Source organism: Aptenodytes patagonicus, chromosome 2, assembly GCF_965638725.1.
Source record: "Aptenodytes patagonicus chromosome 2, bAptPat1.pri.cur, whole genome shotgun sequence".
NCBI classification, from domain to species: Eukaryota; Metazoa; Chordata; class Aves; order Sphenisciformes; family Spheniscidae; genus Aptenodytes; species Aptenodytes patagonicus.
The window spans coordinates 145,620,260-145,643,708 of NC_134950.1; the positions used below are offsets into that span (position 1 = coordinate 145,620,260).

The window sequence follows — 23,449 nt, forward strand, 5'->3', positions numbered from 1 at the left end:
AATCAGTTACCTAAGGATAAATAACTCAATCAGCTATATCATCCAGAATTGGACCAACTATAGTGCATTATCAGATCATTTTTTATTAGATTATGTCCATGAAGCAGGTTTTATTATTATGTCAGTACAGCATACACACTGTTCTATACAACTGAATAATTTTTTAAGTGCTCTTTATATCCAAATAATTGGAGTGCAAGCTTTCAGTATCTAAAGAAGTACACGTAGCAAGAGATTTTTCAGTAATGTTCCTATCTGTAGCTGTTAAATTAGGCCTGTTTGGCAGTATGAAACATACTCTGCCACTGTAAGAATGAAGATACTCAGTTACAACTAGATCTCATCAGCCCATTAGCAATGAAAGAGTATATGTACAAAGTCAGAACTGTATCTTAGCTGGGTGTCCTACCCACTGAGGCACAGAAACAGGCTTGCTTGCTTCTCTCCTGCCTTGGAATCAGTTTTCCTTTTCTGGAAAGTAATTGCAAAAGGAGAGGTAGGTGTTGCTCATCTCCTAGATCTTTTAAGAGTTTGATGGTGAGGGCACTTTGCCGGAAAGTGAGAGCAGAGTTTAAAGAGGGCCCAGACTTTTTGGTAAACTCTCCATTTTTGGCAAACACTCCAGCCACAACTGTATGAAAAGCAAGGCATAAAATAGCTTACCATGGAAGGAAGCTTTTACTCGGTTATCCACTTACTCCAGAAGAGGATTCTGGTTTTTTAATTCTGAGCGAATCAGATTTTTTTTCAGAAATGACAGCCAACTCCATGTGGATCTTGGGGAACTCCTTGCAGTGGACATGAAGGTGATGAACAACCTGGTGATGTGGGGACTGAAAAGTTCAAGATATGGGGTGGCTCAAGGAGCTACAGGTGCTCAGTACTTCAGAGACTGAGAAAACATTCATTCTGTAAAGACAGAGTTGTATGCTATACCCATTGAAATAAGCCAATAGAGTTGTGCCACGGACAACACAGAAGCAAGGCTATGGCTCAGTAATGGCAAAGCAGAGATAACAGCATAAAAGTTGTCCCAAAATCAATTTGGGAAGCTTTGAAACACACAAATCTACAGCATAAAGTGTGTTAACGCTGCAGTTCCATAGGGGAGGGTGGCATCTGAGCAGTGTCATCACCTGGAAGTTCTTTTCTGTTTTTTCTCGTTCATATGAGAAATTAACTTACTCTTTCTTTTGGTCAGGATTCAAGTGGGAAAAAAAGATTTCATGTGAAATCACTAATAGCTGAACAGGATAAGTAACTAGAGAGGTCTCAATAGGTGAACTCAGATTACTATGCACTGTCATGGGCCAGTGAATGTAAATCTTGCAGCTTCTCCAGCCTGAGTAACAGAGTGTATTGCATGGGACAAAGTATTGCTTAGGGCAAAGTTATATCTAGTTTAAGTGGCCTTTGGAAACTGTATCAGTTTTCCTTGCATGATTGCTGTACATACTTTCTACCTTAAATGTTTATCTCAAGTTTTTCTGCAGGTGTTTATTAATTAACCGTAAGCCAGCACAGCTGCTAAAAATTAAAGTATTTTCTTCACACCATCCTTCTAATCCACTTTCATGTCTTTTGACACTCAGACTCAGCAGCTGGCGAAAAAGTTTGGAGTTGAAATTTCACCTCTGCTCACATAACAGTTCACTGTTTAGTACTGAAATGTTTTCCCTGCCTTTCTTGTCTGAAGGGTTGTAATCCCCTTTCAGAGATTTTTTTTCTGACCAAGAGTGTTTTATTACAGCTGAAGGTGATGAGACGCATTAGTTGCGGCGGGGTGGCAGTTCTTCTGATGTTTCAGGTTTATCTGAAAATTTAGAGAGGCTTAGTGCAACAGGTGCCATGAACACCTAATATGGGGGCAACAGAAGTGATCATAGACCAAAACATGTACTCAATACCACACAGGAGCAGCTCAAGCCCAGTTGGAGAGAAAACCCAAGGATTCTCTCTCTTAGCTTGTAATGTTTTCCCAGAGGAAAAAAAAAATCCCTTTTTCTTGGATTTTATTCCGTATTGAGAAGTTTATGTTCTAGATTGTGTAGAACATTTTGAATTCTATGTTTCCCTTCAAATATGGAAATTTGACATCTATTGGAGCTCTCTTGTCTAAAGTCTCAGAGAGTGCCCACATGCAGCCTCTGTTACCTCATTATCACCCTGTCACTGTACTACTGCAGATGACAGAAAAGATGTCTTTCAGATTTTTTTCCAATGCTTTTCTAGTTGGGTATTTGCTTTTCTGCCTTACTCTTCCCAGCTCTAGAATTTTAAAAAAAAAAAAGTTCGACTACTAATTTAGTCAAATAGATGTACCGTTTTATGTGTAACTCATAATGACGGCACTAAAGCATCATTTATAACACTGTCCTTTCTCATGATTTTATACTATGTATTTAGAGTATAAGCTCTTTTATCTATAGGGTATACTTTAGTCTGTGAAGCTCCTTGCTTAGCATTATTAAGAAAGAAATAAAACCCCAGCAAACCTGGGAACACATACTTGGATGTTAATTTGCTAAGTATCTTTGGGCAGATTGAATGCCCAAGTATGTGTAGTATATGTGTTCCTTTTACATTAACTAACTTCCTTCTCCTTTGATGTAGAAGAATCAGGGGTAGGTAAGAGTTAGTTTCCTTCAGGCCATAGTTATGTGTGCCTAGACTTTAAGCTGATACAAGAATGACAACACTGTTAGACCTTTGGTTAAAAAGAGTTTATTCCAAGAGAAATCAACCCAATGGCACAAAATCTTCTAGTTTAAAGCTTTACTGGGAAAGCAATCTGATTGATTGAAAATATATTCAGTTCGTGGAACATGAATTGGATTTTAATTAGAGGGTCTCAAACTTGAAAACCTATTACATATCCTCTTGATTAAAACTAGTTCCAGCATTAGAGGCATTCTCAGAGCAAAGTCCATTTTAAAAGGCTTTTTTAGACCAGTAAATATGGTAAATGTCAACTGATGAGCTTTCTCAGCGTCATCTTGGCATTGCAAGAAAAGTTGTGGAACTATAAAAAATTAATTCTGTATCTCTGAAAACTGTGATTTGAATAGATTTTCACAATGAAATTTCATACAGGATAAAGGAGTAGATATTTCATGTAGAAGATTGCTTTCAGTTCATTTGCGTAATTGATAAAGACTAGGAACAGACTGAAACTCCTATTGCTTACCTTGAAGTTAGGTCCTTTGCTGTGATACAGATGTTTTAAAACCACTTCTTTAAAATACAGCATTAAAGAGCACCTTCACACTCTGACTGAAATGTGTCATTTTGGAGTGCTCTCTGCTAGATTTTTACATGAGGAGTAAATTATGAGTTAAATGAAAGGAGTGATGAAAAACAGTTCTGGCATGCTCTGGGAGGAGGATTTAGATCTTTTCAAGGAAAATATAGGCAAATTTGTTCACAGGCACAAACACCTGGAGGTGAGGATTTTGCTGAGCTCTGTGCAGACGCACACACGCTGCCTGCACGCAGCATCCTGCACATTGATTTGCACTATTGCTTATGTGAGTGAACTGGAGAGGAAGGAGCCCTCTTGGCTCCGATCCATCCACATAGGACAGCCTTTATCTAATCCATAGTTCAATTACTGCCTTCAAACCCTAAAACTGATTTGCACAAGAAGAGCAAAGCAGCACGGCAGTTTTAGAGACTGCAAGTTTACAAAATGGATATGAAATAGATCCATGACAGAGAATACAGAAAATGAAGTAAGTGATCACGGAAAGAGCACGACCATATTGTATTTGTCATACCAGTAGTTCTTTCAGGATGCCGTAAAAATGCAGAAGCCTGCAGTTCAGTTATATAATTAAACTTCAAACTGCTGACAAGACAGATGTAATTTAACTGTGTGCAGTGATGGAGTGGGTGTTTAACATACAAACGGTTAAATCATATTGCTGGTAGAACTGTCAGTACCAACAAGAGGAATGCTGCTTTTTCCACTCCAAGCAGAGACCATACATTTTTTTTCCTTTCCCTTTTTCCAAGGTCAGTTGTGTATATATTTCCAGAACTTGCTTCAAATGTTGGGGCAGTTTTCAAAATGCCACTGTTACATCATGCTCCCTGAGATAACGACTTAAACCGCTGGTGAAATAAACCTACAAATCTTCTAGAGAAGCAAATGTCCACAGATAAGAGAACTGTGACGTGCGTGCTGAGGGAGTAAGTGAAGGACGTTCAACCTATCAAGGCTCTTCCATTTCAAAAAGTAGTGTTAAATGATGAATGCTGAAACAGTTCTGCCCAGGAACAGATGAGATCTGCCCACGTTAGAGCATATTCTGGTCAAAGATAATATCTGCACTTACCTTACTTTTTGGGGTGTATATATATATACATGTATCCTTCTGTTGAAGCACCTTTTTTTTCTTATAAGAGGCTGTGAAACCAGATCTCCCTTGGCTTGATCCTGGGGTCATTAATGTCTCTGATAAAGCTCCCTTTTATGTCAGTGGTGGGGGATGAGGCCCATCATTCTGCTCCAAGGCCAGCTGGGACCTTGAAACACAATGCTTATGTGGAAGGTGTCAAGCAAATGTTAAGCACCCAGAAAAAGATCTTCCTTTGCCCAGTTCCTAAGGGAGCTTTGAAGATGCTTATATTCTCTCTCATTTATGCTCTTTCTCTTGTTTTTTGCTGTATTTTTAATCAACAATTGAATCTACACAGTAAGCTGGCCCTGCTTTGATCGTAAAGCTGTACACAGTGCCTCTGTTTGGTTTCCCTTTTACTAACGTTTCCCTTTCTGTTATGCATGCATAGGGAACATGCATATCCATCTGCAAATTTCTTGTGATTAGTCCACTTTACAGCTCTGGCTCTTCCCAGGCTGCCAACCTGTATGTTAAAAACCCTCAGAAAGTCCAGCATCTCCATGTAATACAATCATTTGCAGCAAAGCAGTGCAAACTTTTCATGATGAAAACCCACACCAGGAAACATTCATCTGATGAGCAATCTTAACCCCAAAGTGGATTGCCAAAATGATGCCTAAACTTTTTTAGCGTGTTCTCTCTCACTATTAATATTCTTTTCTATTTTACCTTTTACCTCCTCTTGCACACCAGTGGCTTGCAGCTTCCAGCCACATTTCTAGCAGCTTTGGACCTGTACATGAACAGTGTCCTGGAAGCTTGCTGTACCAGCTGGGTCTTTCCCTTGTTGGCTTGTATCTACATGCAGCTCAGAAAGCACCTTGCTTTCTCAGTTCAGGCAGAAATCTCGTATGTTTCTTAGGAAATAGACCGTATGTGCATTTGGGGGTCAGAATATTATCTTTAGTTTTAGAATTACTTTTTAAATAGCAATGGGGAGCAAAATCAACACACTACAGCACTGGAAGTTTGCAGTAGTTTTTCAGAAACTACCTGTTTTCCTTTATCTGCTTCTGTCTACCAGATGACATGAGACACTCCAGAGAAAATAATAATTATTGCAATTCTTTTGAGGCATTAGATCTGATTCTATTGTTTAATACTAATTCTGATATATACTGATAAATACCAATCTGATTCTAATGTTTAATAGTTTAATACTGACATAGCCCAAATGATCTTAGGGATGTTATTCATTATTGTGGTACTATCCTACTTGAAGAATGATAGATTTCAAGTAAAAAAATTGGGCTGTTAAAGACTAAAATGAGAAACTCAAGATGGCTGATCTGTTTTCTGTCAGATTTTAGCTGAAGCATATTTCCTCAGTTGTAATGTTTATCTATGTCATCTTTCTTCTTATATGTAGGAGAAGAGAAGATAAGCTGCTTAAAAGTTTTGAGCAATTTGTGATCAAGTATAATAAGTTCTACATGAAGTAACTTCTTCCTATGCTGTGTCTGGCACCCACCCACACAAAGATATTATTAAAGGGAAAGGAGAGGGAGAAGTACAAAAAATGTTACGTTTAAAATGAGAACTCTGAATTGCACAACAGCTGAGGCAAGTCGCTTGTGACTGGAAGTGGGTAACTGTCCAGAACATGCGATGTTGCCAGCTATGGCCTGTTTTCAGAGTAAAGTTTTATACTGTACCATATTCATTTTACCTATCAGAAGGGCCAATGATCTTCATCTTTAAGCACTGATACATATTTTTTTCTTTTATCTTGCCTTAGTTTTTCTTTTCATGGCTGCAGTACAGACTTGTGCAGGGGATCTCTCAAAGAGAAACAGTGGTGGGAACAAGACTGAGGAATCAGCTCAGAAATAATCCCGCTGAATAAAGGTTTCCCCAGGACAGTCCAGATCATGTTATTTCTAGTCATCTCATAATTCTAGTTTTAGGCCTTATTTAATTCTAAAAATGAAAATATTTTCTTCATAACAAGTAACTAAGAATCTGACAAAATTATTTGCCAGCTATTCACATTTTGTAACATGTAAAGAAAAAAAAAACATCATTTAAATATATCTCTGAGTCACAGACTATGTAGCTTGGCATGTTTCCCATGGCACGATGCGGGATTCCTTGGCAAATGTTTCTTGGCTTTAGCTTTCTTAGTTTCTTCACTGTCACCTTGTTGCTCTTATACACACAGACATACAAACTCCTAGACTTAACTACTACAACCTTACCAACTTCTAAAATTCCTCGTACCACTTCCATGAACTGCTTCCCTTTACATTTTTCTCTCCACTATGTCAAATTATCATGGACTTTCTCTTTCAACACCTCCCCCATCTTGTCTAATGCCTTCAAAGCAGCAGCTACCTGTTCTGAAATTGCTGCTCTTCTTCCCAGCACTTCTCCTTGCCATCTCTTCAACCAGACTGTCTAAGCCCTACTTGCCCAAAAGGCAAGTTGTACCTTTCCCACCCATGCTGCTCTTTTCATTTTAGGGAGTTCTTGTATGACTTCACTGTGTACATGTGGATTGCCAATATACAGACTTTCACTGAGAATATTGTATATATTTAAGTCAGTAATCAAGAGATTATCCGTATTGTTTTTCTGTGACAAGAAGGAAGGGGATGGGATTCCCAGCTGCTGTTGTCACCACACTGAGCAAACGGACTAGCAGGAAGAATCCAGATAGTTTTTTGGAAGTTATTTCTTACATATCTGGAAAGACACAAGGCTTGTCTAGCCTTGGAGGCACTTGCATTGGCAACTCTAGAATTGTCATGATAGCTCTGTAACATGTTTTGGTTAGAAAGAGAATTTCTTGACCTTTTTTTCCCTCTTCAATACTGTTTTTCTTCACATGACCTTTCTTCCATGTATCCCTTTTACCTGTAGTTTAATAACTCAATGTCAGAAATTGAAAGATAGTTTCCAATCAGAATGTCACTAATTGGTTCAAAATGTTGGCCACTACCAAGAAACCTGCAGAAATCTTTTCCTATGCCTCAATGCGTGTGGTTTTATTAGACTATTTTTTTCCTTGTGTCTGCACTGTAGTATAGACTAGAGCAGTGCTTATCAATATCTTTAATTCCAATCTTTATGAAAATTCTAACTTTTCTTATGAAAAGTTACAGACCTTCTTTGCTTTGTAGACCAAAGGCTGAAAGTAAAGTCTAGAAGTAATATGGCCAGTTTACAGTTAAACCTCATTTATCTCTTGGGTGTCATTGCATTGTCATTGTATACAATACTTTTAGAATTGCTTTGGCATGTCCGTGGAGTTGCATCAGGGAAAATTTCTTCATGGAGACTTGCTTAGGAAATGTTTATATCTCAGTTTTTACTGAGTAGCACAGACATGAAACACAGTGTCTATAAAATAAAGTACTCAACCTTTCAGACACCAATATCTAGTTCAGATAAATAGAATGTTCAGTGAAGGTGAAACTCGGCATGAAACAACAACATGAGCTGAGTATATTCTTTTGGACAAGAGAAAAGAGCCTAAAGTTGGTGAATGGTGAAATCTAATTTGTTCAGCTACATATAAGCATGAGAGCCTTTCGGCCAGAAGATTAGTGGTGCAAGTCCTTCTAAACTATAAGCAGATGGTAACTTTTTCAGGATTTGTGAGGTTTTACATTGCAACCTTATGTGGTGATCTGTATTTTTATTTCTGTATTATCACAGAATCACAGAATGGTTGAGGTTGGAAGGGACCTCTGGAGATCATCTGGTCCAATCCCCCCTGCTCAAGCAGGGCCACCTAGAACTGGTTGCCCAGGACCATGTCCAGATGGCTTTTGAATATCTCTAAGGTGGGAGGTTCCACAACCTCTTTAGGCAACCTGTGCCAGTGCTCGGTCACCCTCACAGTAAAAAAGTGTTTCCTGATGTTCAGACAGAACCTCCTGTGTTTCAGTGTGTGCCCGTTGCCTCCTGTCCTGTCACTGGGCACCACTGAAAAGAGCCTGGCTCTGTCTTCTTTGCACCCTCCCTTCAGGTATTTATATATATTAAGAAGATCCCCCCTGAGCCTTCTCTTCTCTAGGCTGAACAGTCCCAGCTCCCTCAGCCTCTCCTCAGATGTCAGATGCTCCAGTCCCTTAATCAGCTTCGTGACCCTTTGCTGCTCTCTCTCCAGTATGTCCATGTCTCTCTTGTACTGGGGAACTCAGAACTGGACCCAGCACTCCATGTGTGGCCTCACCAGTGCTGAGCAGAGGGGAAGGATCACCTTCCTCGACCTGCTGGCAATGCTGTTCCTCACGCAGGCCAGGAGTTATATGCATCTTTGTGTTGGACTGCCATATAAAAAGGTAGATAGATTTATCCTGTGAAAACAGTCACAATGCAGACTCATAGCTAACATCCATTTAATTGTGCAGCTGCACATTTTGAACCTCAGGAACTAAGGTACATGCTTATTGACTCAGTAGGAGTTTATTTTAGCAGGACAGGGTAGTAATATGGTGCCTCCAACTCATCTTCATATCTGTAGTCTAAGGGCATTCTGGTCCTACATTAGACATGAAAGGGGTTTTCCTCCATTCCATGGGCACCATTCCAGAGGCAGTGGATCTAGCTGCAAGGCCTGGAGAAGGAGTGGTCAAACAAGATGGACACCTGCAGATTCCCTGTAACATTTCCCTCCTCCCCTCCCCCTAAAAAATCAAAGAAGCAACAACCAACAAAAGTAGGAAATTATGGGGACACTACATCATCTGAGACTTCTTGAGCAAATAGGGCAATTAAATGTCTTAGGTGCACAGTAAGTCTTTTCGTCCCATCTTCTTCCCTACTCGAGTGTGTGTTTTGTAACAGCAATGGTGTGGGAGCCCTCAGAGCATGGATTTTGTAGCAAGCAAAGTCAGGGAAGGTTGAGAGGATCAAGGAGCCACACAAAAGGCAAGTCTATCCCCATGGATAGCCCTTTCCTCCATTGGAATATTCCTCTTTCCTGAGAGACATGTAGTCACAGATTTTAGGAGTTCTTTGAAGTCAGAGGGCAGACTCACAACTTCTGCCACAGGAGACAAACCCAGCTCCATGCCTTTCCTGAGGAAAAAAGAAGGAATTCTACAAAATCAGACTCTCAGAGTTTAACCAGTCTGACACAGGTTATCATCACAGAGAGGAGAACATATCCCCAAGTAAGGACTTCTGGATTGAGTTTGCATAAATAAACCTCAGGGAGTGAGTGGGTGAGTGAGTCAAGTGAAAGATACCAAGAACAAAGGTGAAATTTTACATTTCTGTGGCTGCTGAGTAGGCGCCCAGTTCAGTGGTACTGGGAGAGCTGATGTCCACCTTTAAGAATAGAATTAAAAAAACAATCAGCTTGAGGTGAAAGTTTTTATGTACTGGACTTGCAGTGCTGGCAAGTCATTACTAAAGAGTAACTAGTGCCAAAATGTGAGACGAGATCTTCATACGGCTGCTGATTAAGTGGATCTACTTCCCCAGTCATCCATCCAATATTCCAATTGAACCTCCAGCCAAAATTCATGAGGCAAATTTCATTACATTAGTGGTGCCTAACCTGGAGTTGGCATTCTGCTGTAGTCATGATGGTGGGATGGATAGGAGGCTGAAAGATGAATTAATAACACTTCATTATGATGAAATATCAAAGTATGTTGGAAGGTCACCTTGTGTTGTATAATTATATATTCAAAAGAATTTAAATTCTTGCTTCAGCCCTTAGTGAATCTGAGACAGCAGCAACGATGGGAAAAACCTCCTTTAAAAATCCCAAGAATCATACTTGTTTTGGCATGACACTGCCTAAGGTGATTTGCGAACAAGGCTGACTTTGCCAAGCTTTCACATTAACGCAAGGTTCAGCATACATTTTAAAACATTAAATCAGCTTTCCATTTGCATGGATAGGATTATTTGACTGTGTAGGTTTTGTTAGTTTGAAGGGCCCCAATATTCTAATGCTGGAGCCAAAATTAAATACTCAAAGTAACCGTATGTTAATAATTTTAAGCAGTCATTCAAAAAAATTTCTAAAATTGTCATATTGTCTGACTTTGGAAGATATGGAGTGTGTCTGCTGCCACAAACAATACTAGGATTGTAGCTACTGACCATTTTGAAAATCAGGCTCAAAACTTACAGCAGAAGTAGATGTTCCTGTGTCCTGGTTTCGGCTGGGATAGAGTTAATTTTCTGAGTGTAGTTAAGCTTTGGTTTTTTGTAGAAGCCAGTATTGCTGGATACCTTAAAGCTTAAAAAAATACAGAAACCTCTAAGTGTGAGTTGAAACGGCCTGGTCAAAGAGGCTGCAGTTAGTAAATATCATGTATATCTGGGAAGCAGCGCATACCATTATTTATGATTTATTCAGAATCAAAATAAATGAAGCCTTTTATGGACAAGTAACAGGCTACCGCATTTTACCCCATCAGCTTCAATCTGACGTCTTATGGTTTCAAATCGGACTTGATGAAATTGTTCCCTCAATGTCCCTGCACAAAGCAGTTTGCAGTGTAAGTTGATATGGCATGACCTGAATGGCAGCAAACATGAAGGAGAGAAAATGCATGTTTAGTTCATCAAAGATGGTCAGCATGTCTTCCAGTTATTGCTCTGCTCTTTTTCTTGGTGGCCCAGATTTCTGCAGAGATTATTATGACTAACTGAGAAACGTCACAGTGCTCTGGGTCTACTTACTGTATTTGGTGTGGACCCGCAAGATAGGCAATGACATGGAGCTCTATTGTCTATGTGAGAGTGTCGAGATGTAAAGTGCCATATTTCAGAATTAACTCATGGTTAGCAAAAGGAGATCCAGACCCTACACCTGCTCCTGCATATGGGCAATGAGAGGGGAAGGACTATAGCAGAGTACTCCTAGTTCTCCCAGTGTAGATGGGAGAGGTCTTCTATGAAGAGCAAGAGTGACATGATGTCTTTGGTGATCACTGCTGTTAAGGACCTGTATCAGACAGAAGAAAAGGAGTATGCAGAAAGAGGCAGGAGAACTGACGTTTCTCCGTAACCAAAGGCTGCCAGTGAAAACATGGGAATATGCATTGTTTGTCAGGTCACCAGGTCTCAGGTGAACAGTTTTGGAAACTGTAACCATAAGTTTACAGCATGCACCGTACTCCAAGAGCTGTGCTCCAGAAGAGAGGGGCAGCCTGGCTATCAATCGACCCAAGTTAGTATCTCAGTTTGCAGTGTGTCTGAATTGCATTTCTTGGAGTAATCTACCATTTGTTGAACCAAAATCATATGCAACATCTGGAGCTTGATCATCACAGATGCCCTCATTCTTGGCTGGATCTTTAATCATCCGTCAGTAATCTGTTGGAATGTCTTGGGAGTTTAAACGTAAAATTGCACTGTTGATCACACCTTACTGAATTCAACACAAAGATGGCAATACAGCCATACAGCCATTCAAATATGAATTTCATATTTTACTTAGGCACTATGGGATGATAGTATTTTATAAATGATGAGTGAAAATATTTTAAATTGCACTTTGAAAAGAAAAAGCGTGTACCACTCTCTGAAAGTATTTTTAGTCGCTGTTTTTTCTGAAAGCCTTTGGACATTCAGCCTATTAATTTGTTTCTTTCCTGAACGTATCTTTATTTATGCAGCAGAAGTATTCCTCTCCTTCAAGGTAAATTCTGTACCGTTTCACAACCCATTCTTTACAGACCTTCATAAATCCATTGTCCTTTTTTTGACCCCTTAAACCTAGGAGCACATTTCCAATATACAATATACAAGAAATTTAATTTTGAATTTATATCCATAATAATTAATCTCTAATTTTATTGTGTTTTAATGAATTGCATGACATTCACTCTGTTTTTGTCTCTCTAAACAGCTGTTTAAGTATGTTCTTTATAGTGAAAAATATTTTGTTAATTATATAATTAATAGGATAGTATTAGTTGAGAGAGAGAAAGTTATTTCATTCATGTTAAAGGACGCAATTAGATTTTCAAAAGTAGCATATTCAAAAATATGTCTCGTCTGTCCCCTTTTTTATCAGTGTTAGTAGAAACTTGAAAGGTACACTCACAGACTGGATAAAACATGGAGGCAGAAGAAGTGAGGTCTCAAAAAAAATAACACATTTTCACCTTACGCTGGCAGCTGTCAATGATAAATATAAATTCACATTAATTAAAGCAAGTCATATGCTAAAAATATTTCTTTATTCTTTCAGACCACTCTTCCGTGGAAATTCAGATGTTGATCAGCTAGGAAAAATCTTTGAGTAAGTAATAACTAGTTGCATTATGTCAATATATGTTTAACATTGAAACACTGTGAGGTTTCTTTGCCATGTTTTTATGCAATAATGTGACTAGAACAAAGTATTCCTAGAACATATTTCCTATTGCTACCGTATGCAACATGATATTTCCGTGTATTCTGTGTCAGGGTGGGAGGAGGAAGCAACATGGAATATAGTTCTGCAGAACTAACAGCCATCATCAGGAAGTTATGAGAGACTTCTGTTTCGGGCTTTTTAAATCTCTTAAACATATTGTGCATGTACCATTCATGCATATTCCTAAACAGTTAGATCCAAGAGATTCTCTTCACATAAACAAACGCAGAGGTTTTATTTTTCAGTAATTTCTTTGTGTATTTCAGAAAACAACATTGGAATACTTTAAAATTGTTATTAAACTGAAATCTCTAAGGTGATTACCAACAGCTTCTTTGCAGAAAAGACTTCTGTACATAAGAAAATATTTTAGCTTTGAAAATATACTGTGTAGCCTGTTAAAATGATTAACAGTCCGTATTTTGTTCAGGAAGGTAACTGTAAGAACAGGAGGAGTATCAGCATTTTAACATGTGCTTTGTTGGAGATGAACTAATTGGCTTTATTTTAAAACCATTTTACAATTCTAGGAGTTTGTGTTTTTCTTCTTCAGCTATATCAAATACATTGAAGAGGTGGAGAGGCTCTAAACTCTCCGAGGTAGAATAATTCTCTTCCAAAATATGTTCTTAGTTAAAAAACAAAAAATTAAGTTATTGATATTACCAATATGACAATTAAGTAGGATTATATCACTTTTTCTTGTAAAAGCTCTTCAGACCAAGGAATGTTTCTGAATTTGTAAGAACCATGTAAATTCAAGATCTGATGTACATGGCATGTAGTTAGGAAATCAAAGCCACACAGGGCTGGTCCCACTCCAGAGAATGAATGACCATTTGCCTCTGCACCTCTGTCTTCCCTTTTCATATGGAGGGGCTGCAGGGATCCAGGGATCTGGATGAAATAAGAAATAGATAGCAGCGAGAGAGAGAGAGAGGAAGGCTGAAATATTCTTCTCTTGAAGATACTCCAAAGATAAGAGAGTAAAATTTCTAAGGAGAAGAGCTTAAACAGAACAAATAATGAATTTCTCTGTTTAAACATTTTTCCAGTTCTCAAATCATAACAGATCTGTTTCTAAGCATTTTCATTATTTAATATGAGGTTCCTAAATTGCAGGTCTTGATTTCACACAGTTGACTTCCCTTTCCTGCATACCATACCAGTGTATGTGACTCACTTGCGTGGTTAATTTGTCATGCGCTGAATAGCTCTTCCTGCCCAATCCAGAAAAATCAGTCCTTAAAGTTTACTTTTTCTTCTTCTGCCAAAGCTACTCCTTTAGTCCTACAATATTCTGCTTTATTAAATGAAGGCAGTTTTGATACATACAACATATTTTATAATTTCAAAAGACATAGCTGTGATTTTTTCAAGGATTTTGATTCGTTTATGACATTTAAGGGGAAAAATCAAAATGAACTGGGCTAGGATTAAATGCATAGCTGCTAGCGGCAGCCTCCGATGGGGATCTTTCCATCCCTAGGGGCCGAGATTACCTGTGCAGAAAAGAATTCATCAAGAAGAGAAAATGCCATGCTAATATTAGAAGAAATTCCTTATTACACATCTACTTAAAGAGAAAGTTTGTTTTCGCTTCTTTTGTGCAGTTGTCCTTAAATAGTTCAAAAGTTTCTTTCTTGGGTTCGGGGGGGTTATGCTAAATAGTGTTTATTTTGTGTTTTCACAGCTGGAGAACCCCCTACAGTTAGGCATAGCTCTTCTTGTAGGAGGATTGTTTCTACAGTAGTGACTCATTCTGCAGACTAATTTGGACAGAAAGTAGTTTTGGGATTTTCGTGCAATCTGGACTGATGCATTCTTTCAGATAATGAGGCTGTGGTCTACCTTTGCTTTACATGTGCGTTCTGATTTGCACCAGTAAAATTCCACCACGTTTGAGGGTAAATTCCTCGGAGGTGGCCCAAAACAATTTCCTGCTTTTCCAGGACACCATCAGCATGTGGGATATCCTCAGATTTCAGGCTAAACGCTGCAATGGTTTGAGCAGACTTGTCTCCCATTGTGATCAATGGGAGTGGAAAGTACTCTGCGTTTCTCAAGACCAGGCCTGAACCTTTGGCAGGAGGTGAAACTCATCCGATACTCCCAAACTTAGTCACTGAAATGGTAGTGCTACCAGACCAGAGTGAGGGCATTTACTCAGGCATTCATTATTAAGAGTTTTGAGTACTACGTGAGTGTGTAACTAAAAATGTCTCTCCTTTCCACTCTTGGTCTTGTTCACCCTACCTGTCTGACAGGCTGCCTCCTTGTTTCATTTTGTTAGCTTTGCCTGTGCCTGTGCTTATTCTGCCCTGTTCATGCTCTCTCATGCAAACATGAAAAAAACTGGGACTAACCAAACACATTTGAATGGCAGGTTAAACTTCATTGTTACTAACTCCCCCATCTTCCTACGGTGCTGTTTGTATTATATTTAATACGGGTCCAGATCCTCAAACAGCTAATCACATGGCTTTAACCACCGTGGCCAAGGGAGTTGCCCCATACCCCCACCATACCTGTGATGATAGAAGTCAAATTCAGTTTTTCATACAGATTTAACTTATCATTTCCCAAGAGCTGTGATACCTTCAGATGCAGTAAAATTAAATTGTCCTGAAATTTTAATTGCTTTGCCCTTCTAGCCATGCTGTTGTTTTGAGGACATATTACTTTTTGGAGGTATTTTGAGTGAGCCAAATTACAATCTAAAATCCATGTGGAGTAATTCCACTAAGTTCACTGAGGTAACCTGTGATTTACATCAAAGTGTTTGGCCCATGGCCTCACCCAGTCTTACTACCAACCTCAGTAAGAGGAAAGGTCAATGCTGCTCCCTAGTGGCACTGGGCTTAGTGCAGACCCAAGTATTCAGTGATGTTTTTTCATGTTCCTTCTTGTCTTACCCTGTCAGCGTTTCCATTAAAAATCTCGATTTTACAGGCTGTAAAATTTTATTTTCCCTGAAACCTGACAAGTAATGTATGGTCTTTTCCAGAATTTCCATCAGAAACTGGCATTTCAAGCCCACAAATATTAACATCAGACTAAAACATGAAACGTATAAGACATGATCCATCATTGGAGGTTTACCTACTGTTTCATTTATTTGGGTTTTAAACCTTAGCATGATTATTTAAGAAGTATAAATATCTTTTAGAATGTAAAGAATAAAGAAATCAATTATTTAAAATATTTAAATAGTATTTATTAACTATTTTTATAATTAAATTAATATATTAAATATTAATCTAATTAAAAATTAAAGGGTAAAGAAAATCTAAAATACAACTGAAAGTAAAAACATAAAGACACTCGAGTCCTATGCCACTTCTGAATTGAGACTTTAAAACCTGTATTGTGAAGCAAATAAATTGTTTAAATTTGGGCAACAATTACTACACATAGCTTTGAAGCATTATGAAACATCCCTTTTATTGCCTTACCCTCATCTTGACCCACACTCTTCTCTCAGTCCCTATTCTTGTGAATAAAGATCCTTGCATGCAATTCCCCTTTGAAACTTACTGCTTTTAATCATCCTGGAGCGACATATGTTGCACCATCCAGTCAAGAGCTGAGCAACTTTCTTCCAAAGCACTCAACCCTTTTTCAACAAAAAGACTCCGAAAATTGAGACCTAGGCCAGAAAATTGTGCTGGGCACAGAATGATTTCTACCAAGCACACTGAGGACCTACACTCATCAGCCTCTATTCACAGAGATCAGTGCACTAGTGTACAATTAATCTCATTTAAACGAAAAGACTTAAGTAAACTGCCACTCAGTATAATCAATATAAAGGGGAGACTGCATGAATGTTCAGACCTAACATTATGTTTTTCCTTTCACAGTGTAATTGGACTCCCAGAAGAAGAGGACTGGCCTAATGATGTTGCCCTTCCAAGAAATGCTTTCACTTCCAGACCCGCACAACCTATTGAAAAATTTGTACCAGATATTGACGAACTGGGCAAAGACTTGCTTCTCGTGAGTTTCTATTTGTTGTTCTCCAAGCCGCGTGACTGATAGTTCCCACTGTGCATGCAACATGCCAAGAAATATTTATGTTTCCACTTAATGGAGTTATTAAAGAAAAGCTCAAAAGCAGATAGACAAATTCATGTAAATCTGTGAAACATCAGCACAAAGACACCGCCTTTGGCTCAAGAGGTGTTAAAGCTGAGAATAGTTAGAGACTAGGAAACTGTGATAGGGAAGTACCTGTATGACCTGTCTTTAGACCTTATGCTTAGATCCTCATTACTGACCACTGTTGTGCCACTGATTCAGCCATTCTTATAGTATAAGCCTGATGCGTACAAAAACTGATCTACCGTTTTTCGTGGTATAGTGGACCCAGCATAAAGCAGAAAATAGGCTGTAGAGGCAGATTACATCTGCATGCCTTCTATGGAATGCTGAAAACTTGAGATTTGGAATTCACCAGCTGTCACCTCTTACAAATGGCAGGACTGAACAGAAGCAAACAAATTGTGCTGGTACAACTGGTAACACTGAATTCAACTAAATTATTTCCATCATTTTTATAGATATGTCATAAACCCCAGCCCTGAAGTTCAGTCTTGGAATGGAATATAGGGAATGCCCTTGCCTCAGTTTGCCTTTTGCCATGCTTGTTGAAATCTAGTTAAATTTGTTCTCTGGAAGCCTTTAAAAGATCTTGGTTCACATGGGCTCGGTAGAGTGGGCTCAGTGCAACTCTTGAAAGACTTGCTGCATCCCTTCAGGCACTGCTATCTCTGGCCAATGTTGTCTCTACAGAACAGATCGTACTCCATTGTCCTTATGACTGCAGCTCACAGCTGCGGTAAGCTGGACCACATCTGGACACTTGAAATGACAAGGGAGAAACACATCTGTTGTGCTTGCAGGCAGCCCGGAAATGGAAGCTAGACGTTGGACAAGAATTAGATTCTGGGAACAGCAAGGAATAAAATAAGGCAGAGAGCTCAGTGAGTGTGAGGCATGATGGGAGGGAGAAAGAAGACAAATATCTATGCCTAGAAGGTGAGGTGGGAAGGGAAGCTGTTCCTGTTAGGCAAAGAGATGAGAACTAGGAGCCACAGATGAAAGGGGAGAGTAGGACTGGAAGTCACTGAATTCAATTTTAGAAGTTAAATGATAGAAATTCTGATACAAGAAAAGAAAGTAGGAGTAGGAAGTGGTTAGACAAGGATAGTATGAAGAATACTATTTGGAGGTGAATGAAGGAAAAGAGAAGAACAAGGTATAAAACGCAAGGCTATGGGAGAGATTTCAGTGCTGGCTGGACAAAGGCTGGGATGAGGATCTGGAAAGAAGGCAAGCGAAGTACAACTAGGAAGAAAAGGGAGAAACTGAACACCAAACATTAGCATACGAAGGCTATAAAGTCAAAGACCCAACACCTATAGAAATGCTGAGCCTAGGAATGAACATATACCTCATGATGCCGTCCATGTTTGTATAACCACAAAAGAACAGTGCATTGAACACTGAGGGGATTCAAAAATTATTAATGAATAGTTGCTCCCTACAGTCTGAGAGACAGATGTCCTGTGCATGTGAATTCAAAACCTGAATTCTGGGATTTCCTAAACTATGAACACTTGAATTTTCTAACTTGTTATTTTCTCTTATCTTTGGGGATGCCCCCACTGCTTGTTTTAATATGGATGGTCATCTTATCGTGCAGCACCTACTGAGACCCTGGTGGGTCTCATACTGATCATAAAGTGAAGGTGGCGTGCATTAATGTGTATATGTAATGTTAGCACTGTTAACTGTACATTTTAGTTAAAACCAACTTCTTTTCATACTTACAGAAATGCTTAGCGTTCAATCCAGCCAAGAGAATATCTGCCTATGTTGCCCTCTCTCACCCATATTTCCATGATCTGGAGAAATGCAAGGAGAATCTGGACTCTCACATGTCATCCAGCCAAAACTCCAGTGAGGTGAATGCATCATAATGCTGACTGAAGATGAACCATAAATGAACAAGACGTGTAGCTGACAAGGCCACTGTCCCATACAAACCACATAGCTGTTCTAGCAAAGACCGTTATTTGGAGGTTTTATGCACTTATCTTTTATTTTGGGATTGTCATTTGCTTATCTAAGGAAATCAATCTAGTTTACTTTCATCAGAGCAACACAAGGGCCAGGGCTTTGACCTGCTCCCATTGCAGCTTTATGTTTGTTTTGTTTTTGTTTTGTTTATCTACCTGGGAAAACTCCAGACGAAGAGAAGCTGCTGACCGGTTTTGCTGCCATTTTATCCTTTTAATATTGAATGCTGCCAGTGTGGAGTAGGATGACCGAGTCACTGCCAAAACATGATGCAATCTCTCTCTCTAGCTGCTGAAGCATGATTTGGTACTTTTTTATGATTATTATTATTATTATGTGATCTCTTACGGTGATATTTAAAGAATGGCATTGAAATATCAGATCTCTGCAACCTGCAGTTAACTGATACATGCATTAATACAACCAGCTACTGTTCACTCATAGCATATACGCAGGTGCTTCCCCACTTGAAAACTTCGATGGATTATTTTATCATTTAATTGCTCCATAAAAATAACAGTGATGATGGTGATCGTAATAAATGTCTCAACTTTTAGGTTTTTTCATACACAAACGAGTTGTTATCTAGCTACGTTTGTGTGCATGTTGCAAAAAACAAGTGTTTTAAAAAACTTCTAGAGTCCTGTTCTTAAAGACTCTTTCGGTTTCCAAATGGTCGGTTTGTGTTGAAATCCAGGCACATTCTAGCCCATCATCTAACCCATCATTCCCCCCTGGAAACAGCTGCAAGCACATTTTCTTTATTTCATTCCAAATTTTCTGGTATGCAGCTCAAAGACATGAGCAGAGCCGATGAAAATCAATACAGATTTTCGCCTTCAACCTGTTCTGATTATCAGCCAAAAAGGAAAATAGAAAAAATATTTCCAGTTCAGAAGCAGAGAATCCTATACCTGTAATAAGCACAGATAGGTATTTGTGCTGAATTGTATGCTGTATACTGCGCTGCCTTACCTGCAACACCCCCCCCATGCATCACAAGTGCATGAACATTACTGTCTCAAAATCCCTCAGATGTCATTTATTAAGCAGACTTGTTTTCTATGCAGAAATGCATGAGCTTCTCTCCTAAACCACCATGTGGGTATACTGGCACATGCTTCTCCACTAGGTTTAATGTGCCATTATTGAATGTCAAAATAACAAAGCAATTCACATGCCTTTATAGCACAGTTATTTTAAATATTACATTAAATTTTTATATTTAGTATTTTTACCTTAACTAAAATATATTTTCAGTATTTTAAAAAGAAGCTTTTATTTTTTTAATACTGTACTGGGAAAAAAGAAATATTTTAAAGCCATAAAAACTGTTCCCTAGCATGACTTTAGTGCATTTACCTGGACATGACTTTGGGGGAAAATGTTGGTCTAACGAGTTAGCCTTTACCATAAAACCGTAAATATACACCATTGCAGTATAACTGACGATAAGTGAGGCAGCTAGCTTTGCTTACTCCTGTGATAGTCCCTTAGGCTCCTCTCTTCCTCATGTCTATTTCATCTTGTCTAGCTAGTGAGCCAGCATTATATCCTCATTCACAGCATGCTTGGCAGAAGCAGGTCCTTAGCAGTGAGTTGAGCAATATAATTTTTCCAGCTGTGGCACAGGAACTTGTAGCCATCTCCCTGGCAGGTTTCTCAGTCCCGTGGTAGACTGGGTGTTGTGGCGAACTTCACCATTAACTCTGTTTCAGGTGTCTGCACTGTCTGGGACATGGTCCGTTGCTAGCATCGTGAGTGGATCTTACCTGTCTCTTGGATAAAGCTTTTCGTTACTGTTAGACACATAACTATGTGACATATGGTTAAATTAGATCCGTTTTAAATAAGCCAGATTTTAAAAGGACCACTTGCATGCATGCATGCAGTGGCCTGTGCTTTTCTTCATGCCCAGAACGATGCCTATGCAAAACCTACCAGCGTGAACAGGCAAGTTGCAAATTAGGCCTGGCAAGAGCATGCACGAGGCATCTGCACACAGAGATACTACAGATGCATAACACAAGAATTTTGGAAGCTCTACGAGCGGCAAGCTGAAGGCCAGGGAGCGGTCACGGCAGCTAACCTTCTAATCTTGGCTGTGCCTCTGTCATTCTCTCTGTTCCTACATCCAAAGGGAACTGTGAACCCACTGCACTGGTGGTGTCCGAGCCCTATTCCTTCGTGGGTCGATGGACCTGAGTGTGAATAGGTTTTAACGTTCATAGAAAAGGATGGGCCATAAAGAAATCATGCTAACCTTTTTTAAACACTAATTAGAACAACAAACAGCGCCAAAATTCAGAAGAATCTTGCAACAGTAACAAATAGAAAAGTTTTCTACGTCGTTTAGCACTTTTAAAAACATTCCACATTTTTTCTAGCGCTGAGCTGTCATATGTACTTTGTCAGGGCATTCAGCTGGTGTGGCTTTCCAGCAGCTGTCAGGGAACTCTCCCAGCGCTCTCCAACAACTAACATAGGGTGAAAATGCAGGGGAGGAGAAGGTATTTTCAAAATAGGCTCAAAACTCCCAGATAGAGATGTTCATCTGTTCCGTGTTAGAAGAGCTTGTTGTATTAAGCTTAGCGAAGCAAAGGCTAGAAGACAATACGATTGCTGCATGTAGGTACATTATTAGGGTAAAACAAAAAGGAGGGAAGAGAACACTTTAAGCCAAAGGTTAGTGTTGGCCCAAAAACTAATGAGAATATGGAAATCACAAGGAAGTTAACTACTGGAGCAGTATTTCCCAATCAGTAGAATCAGAAGAGCTCAGAGAGCGAGCAGAGTAAAGCAAGGGATGGCTTATGGAATCAGAAGCAGAGCTTCTGCAACGTGGTGCTGTATGTTGTCTAATATAGGATCAGGTCATAAATGGGGTTTTCAGGAGCACAGCTTGAGAAGGGCTGCATTAATGGTCACGTTCTGGAACATCCTTCCAGTGGGAACGGCAGGAACAAAAAAAGAAATCTAAGTTCTGTATTGGCAGAGTTAGGGAAAAGATTTATCTAATGGGGCCCTTGTGGTAGCAAGGGCCTAGATTCAAAGGACCAACGACTTTTCAAATTACCTCTTTTTCAAAATCTCTTTATGAAGAAATACCATTTGACATGCCATAGGCTTACTCTTATTCCAGTCTTCCCTGCCAAACCGTGGGGCTTCACTTACACTAGTAAACTGAGAAGCCTGTTCTCTGGCTGGGCAAAGTGCTGGCACTGGCTAAAATCATGCCAGGAATCATGCTCATAATTAGACAGTACAGACAACTGTGGGACTGTGCTCAAGCCCGTGCCCTTGCACTTTTTATTTTACTGGTATAGCTCTAGTATTTGAGTACCTTTACTTATTGCTGCCGTATGTGGAGGATGTAGGAATTGTATATGTGAAAAAGAAAGTGTTCCTTGACACGCATGTTCCAGACTGTGATGAAAACTCTTTGTCCACCCTGTAAATTACTTCAGAGTGCAATTCTTCTTAGCAATAACTATGCCTGTATGTGTTCTACAGGAGCGGTTCAACAGCAGCTAAAAAACACTGAATAACAAAAAATATGTTAAAAATAAGTATAGATGTTTAGCTCCTAGAGCACCCACAACCAGACACTGTGCTCTTCTCAGCAGAGAACAGGGTGTTCTAAGTAATGGAAGGAGCAATTTCTATCTCCCACCAACCTTTTTTTTTATCACTATTACATAATTCTGCAGGAAAAACAGACCCGATAGCTAAGGAAAAAAATCACCAAAGCCAGCTAGTGAAGTGCTAATTGCTGAACCATAGCAATACATCTGGAGCAGCCCTTTTCTCTCTTCACCCTGTCTCCACGCTCACTCTAGCTCTCCAGGTGTTCTCCTTCAGCTCCGTTATGGAAACAGGTTTCAGTGACACTCACAGGTGCTATTTCCAACAAGATTCTTCCAAATTTTCAATAGCTACACAGTGTCAGCATCCCCTACGTCCCTATTACCAAGTGTTGCTTCTTTTAGTCCAGCAGCCCAGAACCGATGATTAAAAAAGAATCTCTCTGTGCACCTCCTTGTTTACCCTTAGTTTTGCATACACCTATGTTGCCTTCTGTGTGGCAAGTAAAATTCTGAAAATAGGGTTTGTGCATATTTCTGTGTAGGCTGTGCCCACACTCCAGGGTTTTTTCAGCCTATTAGTCCACAATGTAAATGTTAGAGTACCTTTCTCTGTTGTTTGTCCTAAAACACACCAAAAAATGAGGACGTTATGTTTGCAAAATAGTGAAATTTGGTGCTATGTGTACAGAGCCTTTTACATTAAAGGAATCCGTAAGTTGTAGCATTTGAGCATCTTCTGCATGGGGGATGGTATCCAGCATCATAATTCTTATGTGGTTTTTACGCTCGATGGTTGTTTCAGTGAATAAGAACAAAATACTGTGCCGTGCTACTTTTCACAGGTTCACTCGCTATCTTTGAGAAGCATGTTTTATTATACATATAATTCTCTCTGCTGTTAGGTATTAGGCCAACTTTAATATGGAAAATCAAGAGAAAACATGCTAGTTTGGTCTTTTAGCCAACAAACTTGGAGCACTTACCTGACTCACAACTGAAAACACATCAGTTGTCAAATATGTATATGAATCATAAACCAC

General features: G+C 39.3%; 1 protein-coding gene across 1 annotated transcript in view; it reads left to right on the forward strand.

Moving 5' to 3' along the window:
• Positions 1 to 20,011, forward strand: part of CDK6 (cyclin dependent kinase 6) — a 130,062-nt gene extending 110,051 nt beyond the window's left edge. The window contains exons 6-8 of the mRNA XM_076331511.1: positions 12,571 to 12,621; positions 16,602 to 16,737; positions 18,576 to 20,011. Of these exons, the coding sequence (XP_076187626.1) occupies positions 12,571 to 12,621; positions 16,602 to 16,737; positions 18,576 to 18,722 (334 nt within the window). The 3' untranslated portion in view covers positions 18,723 to 20,011. The remainder of the gene's footprint in view (positions 1 to 12,570; positions 12,622 to 16,601; positions 16,738 to 18,575) is intronic.
• The last annotated feature ends 3,438 nt before the right edge of the window (positions 20,012 to 23,449 follow it).